The sequence below is a fragment of the Alligator mississippiensis genome, chromosome 6, assembly GCF_030867095.1.
Source record: "Alligator mississippiensis isolate rAllMis1 chromosome 6, rAllMis1, whole genome shotgun sequence".
Classification (NCBI taxonomy): domain Eukaryota; kingdom Metazoa; phylum Chordata; order Crocodylia; family Alligatoridae; genus Alligator; species Alligator mississippiensis.
In genome coordinates this window covers 55,946,272-55,969,360 of record NC_081829.1, presented here as the reverse complement: position 1 = coordinate 55,969,360, position 23,089 = coordinate 55,946,272, and the positions used below count along the sequence as shown (strand labels likewise).

General features: G+C 45.8%; 1 protein-coding gene across 2 annotated transcripts in view; it reads right to left on the bottom strand.

Annotated features, from left to right (window-relative positions):
* FAM241B (family with sequence similarity 241 member B) overlaps positions 1–21,923 on the bottom strand; it is a 92,862-nt gene extending 70,939 nt beyond the window's left edge. Inside the window, exons 1-4 of one of the 2 annotated variants that reach the window (XM_059729892.1) lie at positions 21,852–21,923; positions 19,682–19,781; positions 18,001–18,128; positions 12,813–14,646 (exon numbers count right to left, since the gene is read on the bottom strand). In XM_059729892.1, coding sequence (XP_059585875.1) covers positions 14,392–14,646; positions 18,001–18,093 — 348 coding nt within the window. In that variant the 5' untranslated portion in view covers positions 18,094–18,128; positions 19,682–19,781; positions 21,852–21,923 and the 3' untranslated portion in view covers positions 12,813–14,391. Of the gene's footprint in view, positions 1–12,812; positions 14,647–18,000; positions 18,129–19,681; positions 19,782–21,851 lie in introns of those variants that run through there. The other variant, XM_059729891.1, reaches the window with a different exon arrangement.
* Positions 21,924–23,089: the final 1,166 nt, after the last annotated feature.

Here is a 23,089-nt window from a genome sequence, read left to right as displayed (position 1 = left end):
ATTCAAGAGCAAGGGTATTGATCCAAAGGTAGAGAGCCAGCATAGAAGCCCCTACTCACCATTGACTTTCCCTATTACCACCACAGTTCCTGGAGAAGAAGAACATGGCCAACAAGCATCAATACTGTACCACTAGCCAATTGTATTTCCAGCTATCATCTGCCCATATTAGAAGTTTGAGCAGTCTGAGGGCTGCTCTAATTTATACAGGAACACTTGCCATGAACACAGCTTCCTCAGAATCAGAATGAGGAGAATGCAAAGTAGAATTAACATGTCAAATTTGTGCAGAAACACATGCATTTGAGCATTCATGCGCACACACACATAATTTGCTTTGTTGAGTTTCACCTGATCCAAGATCTGGCTCTTTAGTCTGACTGAAGTTCAAACTGGAATGTATAAATACCTTTCTTCATGTGCTCATTTCTTATTGTAATGCTCAGTATTTGTGACATCACAAATCACTTCTATGGTTGCAAATGATGATGTCACAAAAATTGGACTGAGTCGTCATAGACAAAACCAAGGAAGTAACAAAAGCTGATGATACAAGAGAAACGTATTCATAGAATCCTAGAAAACTAGCACTGGAAGAGACCTGAGAAAGTCCGGTGAAGACCAACTTTTATGGCAGGTATGTCACAAATTAAGTCAGTGCTTTCCTACAGTGCAGCTCAGATCCCCTTCCCCTGCCTGATCTGCTGCTCTGCTTCCTGCTCCCTGCCATAACTGCTGCTGTGCTGCTTTCTCCCTCCCTGATCTGCCACATGTCACACGCAAAGCTGACTGTTAGGCCTGTGCAAAGTGGCTAGTATTCGCTTCGGATTCAGCCAATTCAGAGGACAGTGATTCGATTTGGTGATTCAAATCACTGTCCTGATTAAATTCAACTGAATCTGATTTGGAGATTCGGCTGCTGCCAAATCTCTGACTCCAAATCAGCCAAGCCAGGCCCATCCCCTGCCCCTCTCCCAGCCCAGCAATGGCTGCCTCAGCTCCTAGCACATGTTAAGAAAAAAGCCCCAACTGACCAGATGCTGCCAGGCAGGGGACAATCCCTGCTGCCCCCCACTGCCCCACACTGCATGGGGGGCTCTGCACAAGTGTAATCCCCCCCCCCCACTCTTCCAGCCTCTGCACAGATGGCCCACCTGGGCCAGCTCTGGCCTTTTAAGAAGAAAAAAAACCCTAAAAAACCCCAGACTCACCACTCCTGCTGGCAGGGGACAATCCCCGCTGCCCCACGCCACGTGGAGGCCTCTGGGGGAGCAGGGAGGTCAGGAAGGCTGGCAAGGGGTGCCCCCATGGTCCCCTCCCCCAGCCCCCTCTCCGCCGCCCCTAGTACTTACCAGCTGGGAGTCAGCTGCAGTTCCCAGCTGCAGCCATCGGGGGCCGCCCGAATCATCAAAGCTCTCCGAATCTTTTCCGAAGATTCGGAGAGCTTTGAATCGATTCAGACCTTTAAAGTGGTCCCCTGATTCGATTTGGATTCAGAGATTTGGCCATCGAATCAGGCCAAATCTCCTCTGAATTGAATCACCACCCGAAGCTTTGCACAGCCCTACTGTCTGTGCCACTTGTGGCACATATGCCAAACACTGGCCACCCATGACCCAGTCCAACCCCCTGCTCAAGACAGTCATTCATGTTTTGAAGAATAATTCTATATTCACCCTAGAGCCAATGTGACATATTTGAGACTTCTATCACTTTGATGGGTTTTTGGTGGATGTTGAGGATCACAGTAGGATAAAATCAGGCTTGTAAGGGAAATATAATGTCATCCTTGACCATTGTATGAGTACTACCATGCCCGCATAATCATACTCCAAGGTCCCTGGATACTAGGGCTTTGCTCTAATAGTTAATTTGATGGCATTAGATTCCTTTTTAATGGGCATGCAGCCTCAAAATTTTACCTTTACTTTATTGTCTCTGTAAATGCAGACAAATGCATATAGTAAGATGTGCCTACATATTTTGTGTGTGTCACATTATTAGGTATATTTATTATACTCTGATATGAAATAAGGGGAGGAAATTGTACGTACATTATATGAATAAATCTGGTAACACTGTTCCCAGCAAACAGTTTACTTAATTTAACACCCTAATTGATTCATTGGTTCTCTGTACCTAGATGTCTAATTTTACAAAAGCATTAATTGTTTAAATGATAATACAGTACACACTGTTGTTTATGCCCCTGATTTAAATTATTTCCAGGCCCATTAAGACCTCTAGGCTGGCTGCACAAATACTTTTCTGCTACATATATGCATGGTGATCTATAGCACTTTAACTTTTCTTAGACATTCTTGCAAAGAAAATGTCACTAATCTAAGGTCTGTAAAACACAGATAAGAGGTCATGGACCCCAGGAAAGTGAATTGGTGACTTTCAAGCAGGCAAATATTTGCAAAAACTTTTGTAGGCTATCCTCCCATCTCTCCTGATGACACATATATTTGGCAAGAGACTTGGAAAATACGACCCTGGGCATATGATACTCTATGGGATATTTCAAAGTTCTCAGAGATTGATCACTACAACAAACATATGATGTGCAGAAAGGGAAGAGAGTGTTTCCAAGAGAACTATATAGGTAACAGGAAGAAAATTAAATTATTTTTTAAACTTAAATATCACGTCCAAGCTTCTCCTACTAGTTAAGAGTTTCCCAAGTTTTTCCTGCCTAACTGGAAAAATAGTTTTTACCAGAAGGAATTGCACAGAATCAGTGCTACAAATCATTTACAATTGAAGTAAAGGTCACCATGGTAACCTGCTGGTGCTGGGGGCCACCAAACAGAAAGAGATGCACCATTGTCATAGAAACCACCTCATATTGACAGATTTCCAATAATAATCCCAATTAATATCAACAGATGTGAGGGGATTTGGGAGAAATTCTCTGGAACTCATTTATTCTCAGACTTTGTTACGTTGAGAGGGATGTGGATAAATGAAATAGTGTGTTTACTGTGCTGAAAGAGAACTGGCAGCTTGAAACACTAAGAACACAGGGAGGGGTCGTACCACTGAACTGACCACTAAGATCCCTTTACAGTGAGCTCCCCTTTCTCATTTCCTGGTATGACTTATTAAATATGGCAAACAAATCCAGTATCCTGCTTCACAGATGGTATCACACAGCCTCTGTCTTGTCATGCCAACATATACAACCACAGTGGGTTTCTCTTTAGGATGAAAGGGGAGAAAATTCTCCACGTTAGTGCAGATTTACAGAGTAGCCATTGTGCTTGTGTAGTATAGATATGAAACAACCAAGTTACCTCTGGTTAATACCCATTTTACACTTGTGTAACCCCATTGGGTTTGACTGAATTATTTCTGATTTATGTTCATTAGGAGGAGAGTCTGGCCCTGGGACTTTAGTATTCTACTTATGGCTACCACTTCTGATGCATTTGTTGGCTTGACTAATTAGAACAGCATTTGGGGTCTCCATAATGATGGACATCATTGGTCATTACAACAGGTTGGGCCTGGGATCTCCAACACAAAAGTATTGACTCTACAATTTCAGCTGGAAGGATAACTTTAGCTAATAGAAAGAGTAGATTCATAGCAGCTCTGGATCAGGCAATAGAGGTAGACTCATAAAACATAATAAGCAATGGGTGTGCCTACAGTCCATCCTTTTTAGATCGTTATTGGCCTAAGGAGACATGGGGAAGAGTTCAGAAAGCTTTTCCAGCTTCTTCACTAGGCAAGAAAGAGAATTAAGACAAGGAAAAAACAGTACATTTGGAAGTTAGTGAGCAGGTGCATTTTATGCTTCTCCTACACCATGAAGAGAACAAGAAAAATGTAACACAAATCTTAAAGGTTCATATCTACTCATTTTTTCAGGCTATAATCTTCCAGGGACATTATGTCTTAATATGTATTTATACAACGCTTAGCCCAGCTGGGCTGTATTATTGATTAGTGTCTCTAGGTACATTCATAATACACTAAACATTATTTGATCTGGATGTGCAAGTGACTCAGTTGTACATCTGTCCAGTCTGTCACTTCCCAATTCTAAACAGATGGGCTTATGGCAGGTCCTCAGGATTCGGTTTATTGCAAAAAGGGGACTTTGGAAAGGTTTTCAAGTCCAGATTTGATTATTTATTTCTCACCTGCTATGGCACCCCAGAAGTGCAGGTGCTGTAACAATGAAGAGTAAGACTTGGTCCCTGGCTCATTTAGGAGCCTGCCATCCAGTTTAGTCATGCTGCTTCTATTTTTGATGTTTCTTTGTAATTTTTTCTCTGAGTCTCAACCTCCTCCACGCCACCACACAGCCAGACCTGACTCTTTTACCTTCCTCAACTCTGCTGTTTTATTGCCTCTCCCCCTCTGCCCCCCTTCCTAGCAGGCATTTCTGATACTTCACTGGGGGAGGGGCTCAAGTTTTACCCCTTCCCTTCGTATCTCTGACAAACTGCTCTCTTCAAATCCTCCATGTGCTAGAGCAGCCCTGGATCTAAGATGACACCTTTTAATATGTTGTCATGAGACCCTCAACCTCAGTAGCTAGAAAAATGTGAGGCTACCCTAGCAGATTTGGCCAGACCTGCTGAGACCTCCAACCCAGAATTCAGTAAAAATATCAATAGGCAGAGAGGAGGACGCCTTAAGAAAGAAGTCCACAATATTATAAAGTTTGGGGTTTGGACATATTTCAGGTTAAGATTCAGGCTAAATTCACACTAGCTCATTTGTGCTTAGTTTTTGCTAATATGCAAATACCTTACAGCAGTTAGGGCCACCCTTTTGACAAGTATGCCTCAAATTAGACCTGCACCCTCCCTGAGTGTCACTCTAATGCCTTCCTCTGCCCAATCTGCTGCTCTGTTTTCTGCTCCCAGCCCTGTGCTCCCTGCTTGCTCTGCTATTCTGCTTTCTGCTTCCTACCCTGTGTTCTCTCTACCTGATTTGCTTTGTTTTCTGCTCCTTGCCTTATATGCCACTGTCCTGCCTGTCCTCTCTCCAGCCAGCCATGCACCACACACAGAGACTACCTGTGCCATGCACATGCTTCTTGCAGCCTCCTAATACAAAATAAGGGAGGCCAAAATGATGCTAAAAAACCCAGGAAAAGAGATGGTGAGACAAGAAAGAACCGTGGAGAACCTGTCTGGTTTCTCCCTATGGTACAACTTAGATTTTACTTTTCCAAGCTCACTTGGGGCTTCAGGCCTGCAACTCACAGTCTCCTGAGAGTGCCGCAGTTTTCAGTAGCGCTTGCGGCAGAAATGCTACCATCTGTGTCTCTCTCCAGAAACCTGTCCCAGTCAACTTGGGACACTGGAGTCGAATTCCTGAGGGAGGGGAGAATTTCCTCCCTGCCTACATGACAAAAGCCTGGTGCTGAGGGTGTGGTCCCTCTGGTCACCTGAGTGGGGGAGGGACAAAGCCCCTGCTCATCTGCCCAGGGAACCAGAGATGTTTTTTAAATTGGTTGGCTAGTTGCCAACACTGCTGGCTTCTATTAGACTGGGCTGCTGAGGTCAGAAAGGCTATATAAAGGCCTGGTCCAAGAAGGAGGAGGAGAGAAGCCATTTTACCAGCATGGCACAAGCCCCAGGACACAGGGAGAGAGTCTGATCCAACTGAAACGCTCTCTCTCTGGAAATCTCCGAGCCAGATCTCTGCCATCTTCTGGATGATACTCGTAAGTGTTTCTAGAGAGTTAGTCAGCTCCCAGTGATGTATTTGCATATCAAACGGCTACCTCAGCCAGACTGTTTTGCTCAACGGTAATCCCTCGATAGTGCTCTCCCTCTTACCCTTTTCTAACACTACCCTTTGTAACCAATAATCCTTTGTGACTGGTGTAGGAGACTTATTGAGGGGTGGGTTTAATTATTCCTAGGAGGCCCCTTAGGTCTGCGGACTAAGGGAGACTATCCTTTTTGGCCCCCGACTTGGGGAGGAGCCCTAAGTGCTTGTATTGGGTCGAGTACCCATAGGACTATTAGGCCTGTGTTTCCCCAAGGACACAGAACCTAGAAGGTCCCCTCTCGGGGGGGTGGCAGCACGTTACCCCCGAACTCTGCGGTGGGCATCGAAAGGGGGTCTGCCAGGGCTTAGGTGCCCCTGGGGAGACATGTGGAGTCCAGCAGGTGGATGGGCATAGTGAGGTGGGAGGCTCAACAAAGGAGCTCCCCCTACTGGCCCACCACAGCACTCAGTCACTAAACAGAGCGACAGGTCACTGCTGGGGTTTAGCCGACCCCATGTCAGAGGCAGGGGATGAGAATGCAGTTTCTGCCTTGGCCCACTCTGCCTCTGTCCAGTCAGAGCGATAGCTAAAAACAAGTCAGTTTCTTGGTGCTGAGCCTACGTGGTGACTCCTCACTTTCTCTGGTACCAGGTCTTCCTCCTCCTCGAGCCATAAACTACCACTTTCAGCTTGCAAAGTGAAGCCATTACAAGGAAGGGGTTGATAAGTCACTGCTGCAGCTGCTCACTGTCCTGAGCATTCTTGAGGGCCTGAGTCACCCCACAATCCTTAAATCCCAAAGGAGGCTTACTTTATGTAGAACCACATGATAGCAAGGTTTTCAGTCTGTTTGCTTTCTCCGTGTCATTTCTGGGGCAAAATTAGGCTGCCTTTGGTTTCTCTGAAAGTGCTCCTTCTCTGATCCAGTGTGGAGGTCAGCATCTTGGAGACCAGCACCACCTATTGGAAGTAAGTAGGCAATGCAAGCTCATCCACCCTTTTGAATACTGAATAAAACCCACTGCTGAGTCAACTGACCTGGAGTAACTATTTAGAACTACAACTTACAGGTCAATGGGGCTCTCCCATGTTAGAGCACCTGATACCCCTGCCCTGTGAACCATCTGAAGTTTTGTTATGATACAAAGTATAAGAAGAAACACAAACAACAGACGTGATGATCTGCTCGGAAGCTCTCATATGGCCCTATCATTGAGCTTCTTGAAGTCTTTAACATATTTCTCTTCCACAGCCCTGTTGTGAGGCAACACAGTGCTATTATCCCCATTTTATAAATGTGGAACCAAGATGCAGACCCTGAAAGTATTTAGCTCTGTAACTCCACTGAAATCAATAGAACCTGGATACTAAATAACTTTAAGGATTGGAGCCTAAAGGACTTGCCCTAGCTCTCACACAAAGTCTGTAGCAAATCAAGACATGGAACCCAGGTTCCTCAAGATCCAAACCAATGCTCCAGTAACTGAGCCATTGCACACATTGCTGCTAGTCTATTCAGGCTGGAGACTTGGTCCTTTCTGGCACAAACTACCAGATTTTTCTTAGAATTGAGGAAAAGAAGGAGTTAGAAATCAGGAAGGGACAAAGTACATTAAAAAGAATATAACAGTCACTACTATCTTTAATAGTAGTCAATGCTAGTGACGTCACAACAAGAGGCAGGTCTCACTATAATACATATTTGAATATGCTTTATAAAGCCAGTGTGCATAAGGCTTCCAGCAACATTTCTCATAGGCTAAATACAGACAGTCAAAAAGCCAGAGACTGAATCAATTCAGTCTTCGCAGGTTAGTCTAAGCTGCAAAGATTGAACAGATAAGCAAGTGAACAGCCAATCACTTTTGATTCCAGAAATGCAGCCACATGCCTGCAGTGACCCAGGCCAGAAGCCAGAAGGCACTAGAGCACACCTCCCTGCTCGGCTGGAGAGGACAGCTTGGGTCAAGGCTAGCCCACCCACCCTGCAAGGGGGGCTTTGTGGGGCAGGTGCAAAGCATCCTGAGGGACTCTGAGGTAACTTGAATTTGGAGGAGATCTGGGATAGAATTTCAAGAAACCAATTTAACCTAAATCAGTTAAGTCAGATACTACCTCCATCCAGGCTTATCTTAAACTGGTTTGGGCCATTTTGAAAGCAGTTTATGCTAACTGAACTTTTGTTGTGTTACAGATTTGAACTGGTTTCCAATAACTTATACCAGTGTATATGTAATTTCTATCCCTAACCATAGGGGATAAAATCCTTCAAGTAACAGAAATAAAAGTGTTCATGCCAGGGAGTGGTGGAGCTTATAAGTAAAAAAGTGCTTCTGTGCTCAGACACTACAGGGAAGAGCTGCATTAGAAACAGATTAGATAACAAGCAGAAGAAGGAACTACAGAGAAGCCACAAAATAAATGATCTCCTGTGAAGGAAATCCATATATTCTGCATATTGTAAGAATCTTCCTACACAGCACAGCATTTCTCTGTAGGAAGGAGATGGGCTATATACAAAACCCATTTCAAATGGGACAGAACAGTCAAGTGTTCACAGCTGCTTCATTCAAAATATAAAAGAAATGACACTGTACAGAGTCCTCCTCGTTCCACCAGGTGGCGCACAGCACATTATTCCCTGACACAGGGCCTGTTGCAATCCCAGAGTGTCCTGACAATTTTGTTGCTCTTTCCCTGGCTTTGGACCCCAACCAGGGACAATGGAACACAAGTGCTCCACTTGTCTTTGGTTACCAAGATCTGATCCCTGTTACCAGCTCCCTTGATCAAAAGCAAGCCAGAACCAGATATTTCCACTGGTTTTCTACCTGTTCCTTTTGCTCTGGTAAATGAGGAAGTGCAGGATTTTTATAAAAATCAATATGCTGCATGGTGCATGCAACATGATATATACTGAAGAGAAGATAGATGAGCTGACTTAATATGTCTTTTCTGTCTATATATTGCATAAAGCTTCATCTGGTAAAACAGAAGGCACAGATTCAGATCTCAGAGTAGGTGTCACAGTGAATGTGATTTTTATCAGCACTCTCTGGCCTCAGTCTGAAGTATGTTGTCAGATCTGTCCCCAGTACAGAAAGATGGAGACTGATTTTTCTCCTTTCTTCCTCTCATATTGAGTTCTGGTTTCTATTCTTCTTAGGCTTCAGATAATGGTGTTTCCCCACCCAGTCTTCCCTATCAATGTGGAGGGCCAATTATTTTGAAGAGTTCTGGAGGAATCCTGAGATGTCATGTCACCCTTCGATGTTCCTATCTTTTCAGCAAAGAGTGATCAGTGCCACACTCCAGGACAAACTGCTCCACTTGGACAGTCTCGTGACAGCACTCAGCAGGCTTCCAGGTCTCAGCTCAGAATGAAAAACAGCAGACAGCACTATGCATTAGAACTGAAGTGCATTGGCAAAAGGTGGGAGCAAAATAAATTTATAAACTTGTTTTTATTCTAAGTGCACTTCACCTTTAGGAATAGCAAAAAAAAATACTGCTTTACCTAGAAAAGTTTGGTTTGACATATCCTGGCACTGTGCAGATCAGTAAATTTCCAATATGCATTGGAAGCTTTTTACTCCCTCTGTATAAAAGCAGGTAACAAGTGTTACAGTTAGAGTCCTTATTTTGCACCTTTCTTCTTTGCAACTTATTGTTTCTTTTTATTTCATTGACCAAGCAGAGTATTTTTCACCTGCTCCCAAAAGTTGATTGTGATATATAAGTTTAACTGCAAATATAAGGGACAGAAAAGACAGCAGAGAATGTATCATGGTGATTAGTGCAGCATGAGAACCCAAATGAAATAGTATAGATGAAAGAGAGCCTTTCAGAGGAAAAGACTGAAAGAGATTATGAGGGAGAGGACAAGGGAAGGAGAAAGAAAAAGTGCCAAACTGATCTATAGTATAGGTAGATGCTGCTCCTCTGACTTCAGCTGGGTCCTGCCTCCTAACACCATGGTTCTATTTGGTCCTCTAGAAGGGAAAGTGGAAATAAGAAACTCATGAGCAGAAGGTGGAGGTGAAAAGGGGAGGTTTACAGTGTGGTTTCCTGAACACACCACTTAAGAAATCATAAAGCCTTGTTTAATCAAAACCATGGCTAAAATGTAAACACATACTCACGTGCACACCCAAACCAGTTGGTTGTAAGTGACACTCTAAGCCCTTTGCAGCAAAAAGCTGTTCACTCACTTTCGTCATCTCTTGAACTTTCAAATGATGCTCTTTTAGGCCCGTGCACACAGAGGTTGGATGAGTGCCCCCTCCCCCACTTTGCTTTGTGTGCCTGATGGATGGCCTGCATGGCTTCCCTCTGCAAGAGATTTTTGTGGTGGAGAAGCCTCCAGCCCCACCACATATACAAGCTGCATGGCCTATTAGGGAGCCCCTTTGTAATGTAATTGGATTTCTCCCCTTGTTAGTTTGCAATGAAAATGTCATCTGTATCAGGGAGGCACCCATTCATCTTGAATTAAATTCAGTCCTCTCTTTGGTGAGCTGTGAAACCATTCACACTGCAGCAGGCAGCTGCAACTGGAAGCTTCCCTAACAATACCCCATGTTGCTCTGGAAGCGCAGCTCCTGCTGCCCTGCAGAGCCGGACTGCTCTCTCTTTGCCCATATCTATTACACCTCACAGCCCGTTCCTGAAAAATAGTAACACTCCAGACAATGCAGGGGAATTGGGAGGATGAAAGGAAACTGAAGGCCTTGGCTTCCAAGTTCATCTCTGACTGAGCATGTCTCGTGAGATCCTCTCAGAGGTGGAAGCTCTGCAGAAAAGGAGCCCAAAGAGGAAAAGGCTACAAATTCCATTCTGTGAATCCAAAATTCCATTCAAAATCCTCGGTGTCTTCCATCCCTCCCCACTGAATGTTTGAGGCCTACTTAAGAGTTAAAATTAAATAAATTATATTAATCATTAACATAATTACAAGTTAATTATATTCATGTTAATGAATTCAAAATTGGCAGAGAGCTCCAACACAGCATGTGTGACTGGCAGGCAACTGCAGGCTCCTGCATGGCTGACATCGCATCTACCCAGGAGAAATACCTATGTAAGTGGCTGCTTCGGAATACATGAAGGATTAGCACTCAACAGACATGAATATGGTCATATAAGACACGCACACCTGGCACAAACATAAGAGGCATGTTTGTCACCCTCATGCACATGTATGACAAGTCTAACTGACATGTACACTCATTGATGTGCACCTACCTGATCTTGAAAAGGTTGTCTTCCAGGTTTTGATTTCTAACACGGCTAACAGGCCCTGGTTATTTTGTAATATATTAATTAAAACAAATCTCTGAAACATTGAAATAGCTTAGGAGATATTTGTCCACCTAACATATGAAAGTAATATGTTCCAAGTCATGGACATCATTCCTTTTTCTTGTGGTGAAGGTAATTGCTGGCTCTAACCTCAGTCTAGGATCTCTCATCTTTCACAAGTTCTCACCACTGATGAGTCTCATAAAATCATCCATCTGCCACAAACCCAATATCCCTTAAAATTACCTTAGCATGGAATGCAGCTCCCTGAACATCAGCAACATAGTGCCCTATGGTGCTGGTATCCATAGAATAGCCAAGTTAAAATGTATGGTGCCTCCTCTAGCATAGTACCCCTTAATATAATGTGGGGGGAGAGGGCAGGGAAAGCAGGCATGTCCAAGTTACAAGGCACAGCACCTTCCATATCAGCACAAACCTATCCTAATTCCTCTGAGACATAAGAAGCAAATTACCTTAAGGTATGAACAAAAGAACATCCTAATAATTCTCCAGAACTGGAGCAAAAAAACCTCAACAACAGCACAGTCAAAGCAACTAGGAGGGGGTGATTTAATCCATGAGTGGTTCTAATTCATTTCAATTAATCAGATTTTAAGGATATATTAAGTTCCTTAGCTAAGTACAGCCTACTGTGAAAACCTTCCAACCCACTCTGAGCATCCATGCTTCAAATTTAAGCTGACACTGGAACAGCGTCAGCTAAGAGATTATGTCTGGTGATTAACACATCTGTTGTCAAAGCACCCAAATCCCTTGTGCTCACCCTCTTGTTTCTTCTCCACCTCTGTGGAAAGAGCAGGAACAATTTACTAACAGGATTAGTTCTGTCACTTGGGTTCACAATGAGGGCCCCCATCATTGAAGGCCCATCGCTGTCAGAGCTCCTCTCAGATGCTCTGCTTCACTGTGGAAGTAGAAGCAGTGAGACAGGGGAAAGATAAATACATGGAAATCAGTAGGGTCATTTCCCTTTGCTGGTTTTCACCTGGGGGAGATGAGTCTAGAGTAGGTTACATAAGAAGCCAGTCAACTCCTGCCATCTCTGCTACTGATATAATAATTCACATTCCTAAATTAGCTCAGCTGAGGTACTGGGACCATCTCCCATGACACCAGCCTGGCTTTTGCACAGTTCCCTTCACGTATGAGTAGTACAGTCCCAGAATGCTGTCCACTGCTTGTCCTCTACATTGAAAAACTCTTTGCTTAGGTACCATTTGCAATGATGGTGGTCAGCCATTCATTAGGAACGAACCTGAAACTATCAAGTTATTTTACACTGGCCACCAGAAGGCTTTCAGAAAATAACACTTTTCAGTGCTTTCCAGTTAAAGATGGCTTCGGTTTAAGAAGAGGCACCTGAGAATGTTAACCTAATAGCAGCACCAATGCAACTGAATACAGTATGATGGCACTGTACCACCTCAGTGCTGTCAAGGGTTAGTGAAGAATCTTGGTGAGATTCAGGCTCAGCCCCATCTGAGCGTATTAGGGTCAACTGACAACTATGGGTCTCCATTTAAATAATGCCATGTTAAAATCCAGGCTTGCTAACCCAATCCCCAGAGCTAACCAGTTCTTTTGCAAGGTTGAGTTTAATAAAGAAACTTGTTCCGCTCTTAAGTTGTATCTCTACAGATTTCTCAGCGCTTGTGGAGCCTCAACTCAGGGAAATACCATTGATTATTGCTAGTCCTGCCACACCATTACAGGCTTAAGAAAAGAAAAAAAGTCAGAGATGAAACCATTTTAAAAGAGAAGTGTGTATTAAGAGTTACAGAACAATTTTATTATAACAAAATGGCATGTTAAGAGATTTTTCCTGCATCTCATTTCATTTTTTAGCACAAGGCTCTTGTTATCACAGGAAACAGAACAAGGTTTGAGGTGTTGCTGTTAGCATTTTTGTACTCCTCCAAGGAAAACTCGATTGACAGTCAATTTGTGAGGCACAATTCCCTTCATTTACTCTGTTGTTAGAAGAACAACAGCTGCCTGCATTCATTACACAGAGATCATAACACACACACCAGGTCTCACTTATAGAACAATGTCCTTGTTAAAATACACAGGGAGAGTGAACATGTAATAAGCCATTACGGTGCCCAGTTGGAATTCAGATCTGTATTTGGATATTAACTCAAACTTCCCGAAAACCAGGGAGAATTTTAATTCAGAGTTGCAGTTTGGCCCCCTCTAAAAATATTGGCCTGATGACTGGATCTAGATCTAAATGAGAACTTCCTCCAAAATCCAGATCTGCTGTCTTTGTTGAGGCCTCAGTCTGTTGAGAAGGTGGAGTTATTGCTCACTCATTTTCAGCTCTTCAAAGGGAAAGTTCTTAAGTTTTTTGGCCTTGGAGATCTTTTTCACAAGAAAGAAAGCTTTTAAATACATCAGGCCACAGCACCATCTCTCTAATGTGTTTTTATTTCCACTTCTGAAGGTTACTAAAGACTTTATTGTTCTAAAATGGGTCCCGCTCTCCATATACCTCTAGGTCCAATGTCTCATCCTTGCTGGAATCATTCCAGTGGCAGCAAGGATTGAGCATTACTAAAGATGACATCAGTTCCCCACACAATGGAAGAAAGGGAGCAAGTTCTCATTCAAATACACATATCCTTGGTGTTTACCTGAGCAAGAGAAAAGTGCTAGTAATATCAATTGTTTTATGAGGTTCTTCCATGTTTTTATTTTCAAACTTCTTCTAGCCTTTCCACTCTCTGTAGTAAAGACCCCTTTCCAGCCCCTTTTTACAACCTTCCAGTTCTCTGTGTATAAGACATAACATGCACCCACTTCACCCACTCTTCTCTCTTAATTTTACCTTCCCCATGCAGTGTTTCTTTGGGATCAGATAGGCAATTACACAACAATCCCTATCTTCTCCAGGATGTTTCAAATTGTCTCAAATCATGCTGGTTTGTTTCTGTACCCTACTGTTCCCATTTCAGGTCCCCTGTCTACATCTTAACTGAAGTTTACACTATTTGCATGAACTCTCCAGCTGGCTGAAGTGACTGGTCAAACTAGACCTCAGTCAGACAATCTTCAGGGAGGAGCTGCTTAACATGGAAAAACGCTACCACTGGGATTGTGCTCCCTGTGCATCCCAACTCCCTACTGCTACTCCCCTTAAATGCGATGCAGTAACACTCTCAGGAGAAAGGGCTATGCACATGCAGAAACACACACTCCACGAAGACACATACACGCACGCGCACACGCACACACATATATACCCACATGCATGCCTGACAAGGAAACCCACTCTTTCTTTCACCAAGCAGAAAGCAGTAATGGCTGATAGTAGGGCTCTATCATCGCTGGCTCAGGTGCGAGATCACATAGATAAGGCCCACCAACAGCAGGCCACGCACCCCCACCATCATGAGGAGGAAGAGCAGCAGGATGGACATCACTGGCTCTACCACCTGGTTGCCAAGGTTCCATAGGGGGAATCCCATATTCACAAGCTGCTGGTTGAGCTCTGAGAATGGAGACCTTCCCCTCAACCTCGCATTCTGCTGCTGCAGTGGAGTAGGACCGCCATTAGGCAGTGTGTTGAAGAAACCCTGCAGACAAAGAGAAAATGAACTCAGCAGACTTATGCCAGACTAGTGGAGGGGGCAAAAGCTAACACAAAGCACCAAGAAGAATCTCAAAAACATTCCTGTTTATTAAATCCAGAGTGCAACGTGGTCAGAATTAGCTCCCAAGGGCAATGGAGAACAATGAGGTGCCAAAAGCATAAGTGATTGCCTGTCTCTGACAAGCATTTCAGAGGAGCTGTCTGCCTTTTGCACTCTAAATCAAAGGTCATACTGTGAGAAGGGGAATGGACAGCAGAGCCTGTAGAACCATGCCTCTGGGTTGCCCACAAAATACAAAGTCTCTCTCTCGCTCTCACACATGCATACACCCCCATATCTAAATCTCGAGGCCAGAAACACAAGCTAGGATTGGAGCCAATTTTATATAAAGTGGAAAGAAACACTGACAATTGGAAACAGGAAAAGAGCTGCTGTTCCTACTAAGACCTTCCTTGTAATCTCTGCATGGTGAGGATCTGTGGATCTGGAAGGAATACATCAGGCCAAGACAGGAAGAAAGGAAGACACCTGCTACTCTGAAAATAGATCTAGACCAGAATTAATGCTGTTTATACCAGAGGTGTCTAACACATGATCTGCAGACTGGATCTGTCCTGCAGAACCATTCCATCTGTCCTGCCAGTAGTCCAGAGGGCTACCAGAAGTTAGGGTTGTAGCCACTGAAGGTGCCCTGCTGACAGACCCTGGACCTTGACAGACACTGCCAATGGTAGCACAGGGGGTGAGCAAGGGCTGTGCAGATACACCCTGGGGACAAACAATCCCTGGCACACCTACAGGCTTGGCAATGCCAACCTGACCTGCACTACGAATGAAAGGGACCTGGGGGTAATAATTGACCACAGTATGAACATGAACCAGCAGCATGACGCTGTAGCCAGCAAGGCCAACAATACCCTGGCATGCATTAATCAATGCATCTCCAGAAAAACCAAAGAAGTGATTCTCCCACTCTACTCGGCATTGGTGAGACCACAGCTGGAGTACTGCATCCAGTTCTGGGCACCGCACTTTAACAAGAACATGGTAAGGCTTGAGGGAGTCCAGAGAAGGGCCACCTGTATGATCAGAGACTTGCGCAGCAAGCCATACGAGGAAAGGTTGAGGGATCTGAGACTCTTTAGCCTGAAAAAGAGAAGGCTGAGAGGGGACTTGGTAGCAGCTTACCGCTACATCAGAGATGTACATCAAGGGCTTGGTGAACAACTGTCCACCAAAGCACCCTTGGGGAAAACTAGGAGTAATGGTCACAAACTCCTGGAAGACCGTTTCAGGCTCAACATTAGGAAAAACTACTTCACAACTAGGGTGTCCAGAGTGTGGAATAAGCTCCCTCCAGAGGTGGTGCAATCACCTACCCTTGAAATTTTCAAGAGGAGACCAGACAGTCACTTTGCTGGGGTCCCCTGACCCCAGTTGTCTTTCCTGCTTGGTGCATGGGGCTGGACCTGATGATTTTCTGAGGTCCCTTCCAGCCTTACAATCTATGAAAACCCTTCACTTGCCTTGATACCACCCATCCCTGGATCCATGCCACTACTGCCCATTCCTTCAGCAGCAATGCTGGTCATCTCACCCCTGATACTGCTTGATGCCCAACCTGGGTGGCCGGCCCCAACTCAGATGCACTGCAGCTGCTACTAACTGTGAGGATCTGGCCCAGAAGGAGCCCCCACGATCTGTATCCAGCCCAGAGCAAGTTTGACATCCCTGGTTTAGACCAATGTTGGCTCCCCCCACAGGTCACTAACTGTTCATAAATGGATTTATAATGCACTTTCAGTGTGATGAGTGATAGCAGCACAGTGCCTGTTGCCCAGCTGACATAGCAGACTCCAGAGAGGCAGACAGAGGGACAACCAGTGTTTGGCCACTGCACAGATTAAATCTGTGTTTCCTGAAGCTCCCTAGACTGGGAAGTTACTCCCTGTTCCTGCCAATATGCCTACACAACAGAACCCAACTGCTATAAGACACTGTGATACTTGTGCTAATTTTGGAGCTGCTTTTCCACTCCCTTGTGTAGACACAATTGGGCCCATAGAGTGAACCCTGATGCATTTCCACCACTACTTGCTATACTCCCTGCTATTCCCAACAGTCCCCTAATACAGGGGTGGGCAAAATAGGCTCACAGGCCATATCCAGCCCACCAATTAATTATATCTGGCCTGTGGGCAGGTGGTGTAGGCGGTGGCTCTGGCTCCAGCCTCTGCTGGTGCCGCAGGAAATACTGGGCAGAAGCAGCCCCACCTACGCACCCACCCTCCTGGCACCACACAGCAGGCCCTAGGCAAGCTGCACTCAAGCCTTGCCAACTTTGGCTCCAGCCTCTGCTAGCTCTATGTGGGATGCCATCTGGAAGCAGCCCCACCAGCCTAACTCCACGCAGCAAGCCCTGGGTAAGCCAGGCTCAGGCCCCAGACGCAGCTTGGGCTGGACCAGCAGTGCCCTGTGTGCCCGTGGTTTGGAGCTGGCGAGAGCCACCCCAGGCACTAGGACTGTGCAGTGGGCACTCTGCACCTATGCTTAGAGGCAGTGGAGCTTCCCTGGTACCTCTCAACAGGTGAAGCCCCAGTCCCACCTTGCCTCCTGCAGTGCTGCGAGCTGTCCCAGCCACCTGCTACCTCCTGACTCCAGCCAACATGGTTCCCATCCCATCTGCCCAGGTGAGGTTGCCCCCAGCACCCTGGGGCTGGGGCTCCTCCTGGGGGAAGGAGGTCCCCCAGGCTGTATGTGGCATGTCAGGGTACAGGCAGAGGCAGGAGCTCCGTTGTGATTTGGAGGGTGGCTGGGCAGTGGCAGGGCTCTGCTGGAGGCGGGGATGTCCTCCCTTGGCTAAGTGTCCTGCTGGCTGGTTTTATTTCCCTTGGGACAAGCACTTTATTTTGAGCTATTATGTAAATTGCTTCTATATGCACTATGCAAAAACCATAAACCAGGACAAAACATAATTTTTTTAATAAAATTAAAATAATTTATAGCAGATGTTTGATTTTCAGCATATGATTTTTTTTTTATCTAAAATGTGTTAAAATTATATTTTCGTTATTAATTTTATGTGTGTGGCCCTCAACAGCTCACCAAAACTTGTTAAGTGGCCCTCCAGCTGAATAATTGCCCACCCCTACCCTAATACCTTGAAAGTACAGTACAGAATATTCTCTCATCTCTGTCTTGCCTAGTTCTCAGGATAAAGCATGAAGAATTATGCAGTTAAAAAGAGAGGTTAATAGTGATGCACCCCCCCATTTCCTCCAGCAATTGTAAAATGCACTGCATTTTTCCCCATATTTTCCTCTTCTGTTGCCTTACCCGCCGGGAAGCATTGTCCCTCTGCTGAGTGCTTGCTCTCACCCGGGGGTCGTCATCCTGTACAATATCTCCATTAGCCAAAATCCGCACCATCCTCAGGGTCGCACAGTGTAGCTACCCAGTCACACCTGTAACACAGGAAAAAGCGCTTAGAGCAGTGGCTCAAACTTTTTAGACTCAAGCCACCCCTTGTTAGACTCAAAAAACCCCTCAGAAAATGCCAGGTTAATTTTCACTCTTTTTTTTTTACTACAGAAAAATAATAGAGCAATTCTTTTGTGGCAAAGAACTCAGAATGACCACAGCAGGGCAGAATGTTAGTTTAACAATATTAATTTATCCTGTGTATCATGTTTGCACACCTAACAGTGCTCACATTGCATTGCACCCTGCAGCACCTTTGAAAGGATCTCAAGGCACCCAAGAGCACTGCAGCACCCTGTCTTAGAGGGAAAGTATCCAGAGGGAAAGCTCAGGGCCCTATCAGCCATTTAACACTGATAAGAGGGAAAACAGGGCCATGTAAAACAAATTAACCATCTTGGCCCAAAATGCAATAAAAGCAAATTTTCCCCAGCCTTTGCATGACCGCACAAGGGCCTCTGAGGAGTGTAGGTAGCGCTCACTCCTGCTGCTTGCCACAGAGCAGATAGAATAAAAGGGATTTAGGGGCAGGAAGCAGTTGGGGCCATCACCCTATAAACATATTGTTATGGATACAGCGGAAGTCCCACTGTCAGAAACTGGAAAAAAAACTACTCTGAATATTGAATCCGCAGAGGAAGAGATATCTGGCTTGCTTCAGCAGAGCTGATAGAAATAGCACCTGAAAGTATCATATGAACACAGAATTTGAAACTTTAGTAATGTCCTCAGATCTCCCTTCGTACCACCAGCAAACCTCACAACTAGTTTGCAAGTCTGAAGAATTCTAAAATAAACTTTCCCTCTTGCAATAGGAAGCCTCTAAGAATCAGAATTGTAAATAGATGTATGAGGGCTCTGCAGAACAGTATATTTTGCACTAGAATTTAATAAATATACATTTATCCTGGTAAGAATGAACATCTGTAACAGCCTAGGAAAACCAGCAAAGACCATGGGTAGGTGTCAGAAATCTAGTCACTCAACCTGTGCCTGTTATAACTCAGCATGCATAAAGCAGTTGGCTTAAAATCTCAGCCGACCTGCACTTTTGCCACTAATTCAAAGTAGTTTTTAATCCAATTAGAATCCTGCAGAAGGTCACCAAGGGCCAGCACAGCACACTGCCTTACCCCATGCATAAGGGACTGCTCTTTCACCCCAGAACTGTTAGCAATGTGTGTTTCCCTTCTCTGAGAGCCCCCAGGCATTCAGAGCGGCCTGTAGCCCTGTTTGCCTTTTGGATTTGAAAGCTGATCTTTCCCACCCTGATAGACCCGTGCGCATGCTGACTGCGCTACTGATGCTGTGCAGATGGAACCAATGCACTAAGTCCTTCCTCTGTCACATCCATGGCTTGGATCAGCCTGGACACACTGTCTGCAAGGATCCACACCGCAGGTTATCCCTGCAGCCTCTGGGGTTTTTTACATAGCTGTCATTTGGCAAGGAGCAAATGTGAGAGGGCAGGGAGGGAAGCAGAGACTGCAGCTCCCTGAGAAAGTGCTCTGCAACCTGCCAGAAAAAGCAGACTCACCTTTGCAATTCTCTCCCCGTTTACGCCATCCAGGCTCCTGCTTCTGTCACTGACACTTGCAGCCAGGCTGGTGCTTCCCCCAAGCTGACGACACAGGAAGCTGAGGGGATCGAGGAAGAAGGCAGCGTCTCTTACAGACAGACTCTCCCAGACAGAGCAAATCCCCCTTCAGGCTCCACAGCAAAATGCAGCTCTGGCGGACTCAGAGCTCTCTACACCAGTCCCCTCTGGCCATGGTTGTCCTGAAACCCTGCTCCTTGCTACACATGTTTGCTGACACTGGGATGCTGATCCAACAGTCAAAGCAGCCCTGAGACTTCAGCTTGATACATCTGAAATCTGGGCATGGCAAGTGCCCTTGGCCCAAAGAAAAAGTAGGAAAGGACCCCAGGGACATGGCCCTGCTGGCCACAGCCTAAGGAGTCCTCTGAACTTCAGGCCATATGCCTCCAAAGCCACAGCGCGTTGCTGCTTTTCACAGAGCTCTCCCCGTCCCACAACCCAGTGTTGCAAGACAGTTGAAGAACAAGCCTCCAGCTAATTTCCTAGCATAGGACAAATTCACAAACTAGATTTAGGATTGAGTTTGGGGCCATATCATTAGAGTTGAAGACTCTTGTGCAGGGACCAGGACTCCCCCACCGTGATTCAAGACGGACTCGAGGGGAACGCCTCCAGACCTAAGGTTGAGGAGGACCGGGTTTGAGTGCTTCTGGAGGGGCTGGACATGTTCAAATCAGCAGGTCCAGATGCTCTCCACCCCAGGGTGTTGAGGGAGCTAGCAGGGGTTATTGCAGGGCCCTTGGCACGGCTTTACGAGCGCTCGTGGTGCTCGGGCCAGGTTCCAGATGGTTGCAAGATAGCCAATGTGGTCCCCATCTTTTAAAAAGGGAGGAGGGAGGACCCAGGCAACTATAGGTCCGTCAGTCTTACCTCAATCCTGGGGAAACTCTTTGAGAAGATCACCAAGGAGCACATCTGTGATGGGCCGGCATCAGGGATGATGCTCAAGGGCAACCAGTACGGTTTCATTAGGAGCAGGTCATGTCAGACCAACCTGATTGCCTTTTACGATCAGGTCACAAAAGCATTGGATGCAGGTGTCGCCGTGGATGTAGTCTTTCTGGACTTCAGCAAGGCCTTTGACACTGTCGACCACCCCATCCTCATTAAAAAACTAGGCGACTGTGGCATTGATGCCTACACAGTCAGATGGATTGTGAATTGGCTGAAGAGTCATACTCAGAGGGTGGTGGTGGACGGGTCATATTCGACCTGGGGGGAAGTGGACAGCGGAGTCCCCCAGGGCTCAGTCCTTGGGCCCGCACTGTTCAATTTCTTTATCAGCGATTTGGACGACGGGGTGAAAAGCAACCTGTTCAAATTTGCTGATGATACCAAAATTTGGGGTGAGGTGGGCACGCTAGTAAGGTGGGAAAGACTGCAGCAAGACCTGGATAGGTTGCAGGGGTGGGCTAACAAAAACAGGATGCGTTTCAATGCTGACAAGTGCAGGGTGCTGCACTTGGGCAGTAGTAACCAGCAGCACACTTATAAGATAGGAAACTCCCTTCTTAAGAGCACGGAGGCAGAAAGGGGTCTTGGAGTCATTATTGACTCCAAGATGAATGTGGGCCGACAATGCAAGGTCACAGTCGGCAGGGCTAACCGGACCTTATTGTGCATCCACAAGTGCGTCTCAAGTAGGTCCAAGGAGGTGATCCTCCCCCTCTACGCGACACTGGTCAGGCTGCAGCTGGAGTACTGTGTCCAGTTCTGGGCACCCCACTTCAAGAGGGATGTGGACAACATTGAGAGGGTCCAGAGGAGGGCCACCCGCATGATCTGGGGACAGCAGGGCAGACCCTACAATGAGAGTCTACGGGACCTGAACCCGTTCAGCCTTCACAAGAGAAGGCTGAGGGGGGACCTGGTGACCGTCTATAAACTCACTAGGGGGGACCAGAAGGGCTTGGGGGAGACCTCGTTTCCCCTAGCGCCCCCCGGGATAACAAGGAATAATGGCCACAAGTTGTTGGAGAGTAGGTTTAGACTAGACATCCGTAAGAACTACTTCACAGTTAGGGCAGCTAGGACCTGGAACCAACTTCCAAGGGAAGTGGTGCTGGCTCCTACCCTGGGGGTCTTTAAGAAGCGGCTTGATGCCTACCTGGCTGGGGTCATTTGAGCCCAGTTTTCCTCCTGCCCAGGCAGCGGGTCGGACTTGAAGATCTGCAAGGTCCCTTCCGACCCTACTTCTACGATTCTATGAAGACCAGCTTGTTGACCTAAGCAAATGTTGAACCAGTAATCAATTCAAAGTTGTAATTGGTGCTAGTTAGTGCACTTGAGTTGTACACAATTTGGCACAAGTTTCTCAGACCAAACTAGGTTTAACACTCTTAGCAACCTAGATCTCATTTCCAACCAAAGGCTGGCTAGAACAAGGTCTGAGTAGACAACAACCTGAATAAAGTTTGGTAGCAGTTTGTGAGGCCAGGCAAAGCTTAATTTAGACCCTAGTTTGTGAGCCCTAACTAGTGGCAAAGTCAATAGCAGTTCTTGGTTTCAGGTGAGGTCTGGACTGCTCTGTGATGCAGGACTGCATCACAGTTTGGTAATGTGTTTTGTTCCATCCACACAGCCAGGAATGTAACATGGTTTAACACATACTACCAGGTTCTCTAATACAGTCAGGTCTTCTGATGTATTATCTGCTCTAGAGAGAGGCAATCAGTTTCTCCTGGAGTCCAAATTATCCTGTGAAGAATTCCCATTTTCTACATCAGAACATGCTATGGGGTTGGACCCCAGGCATGTGTATTGGCGTAAAGACAGGCTATATATTCTCACTAGACCTTTAGAATCTGCTCAGTTTAAATCCACCATAGAAATGAATTGCGGCTAAGAAAAGGAAGAGGGTGATCCTCGCACTTCCTCCTCCTCAGGGAGGCAGAGCATCCAGGATGGACTCTGACAGAGATGGACCCTCTACACTGGAGGCCCTCATTGTCAGCCCAAGTGATGGAGCTAATCCTCTTAACAGATTGCCACCTTCTTTTCTAATAGACAAAAAGCAAATGGGAAGTAAGGAAAACTGCCTTGGAGTTTGAGGCCACAACATTAATCCCTTTCCCTCATTCCTTCAGAAATAAAATGATCCTTAAGGAGACAGCATCAAGCACTTTCAGCCACACATTTTACTCACTTCTAAAACTGAAGTGAAAGTTGCAGATGCTCCCTGGCTCCAGGAAATCCCTTCAGGTCTGACTTCAAAATCTGTTTCACTAGCTCTGTGTATTTTTTCACTACACAGGCTTTTGCAGTCCTTGTCTATCCTGACAGCTCCTCACCAACCACAGGGTTTGTCTATAAGGGCTGGGCAAGCCAACTCCTTAGGTTTCCAAT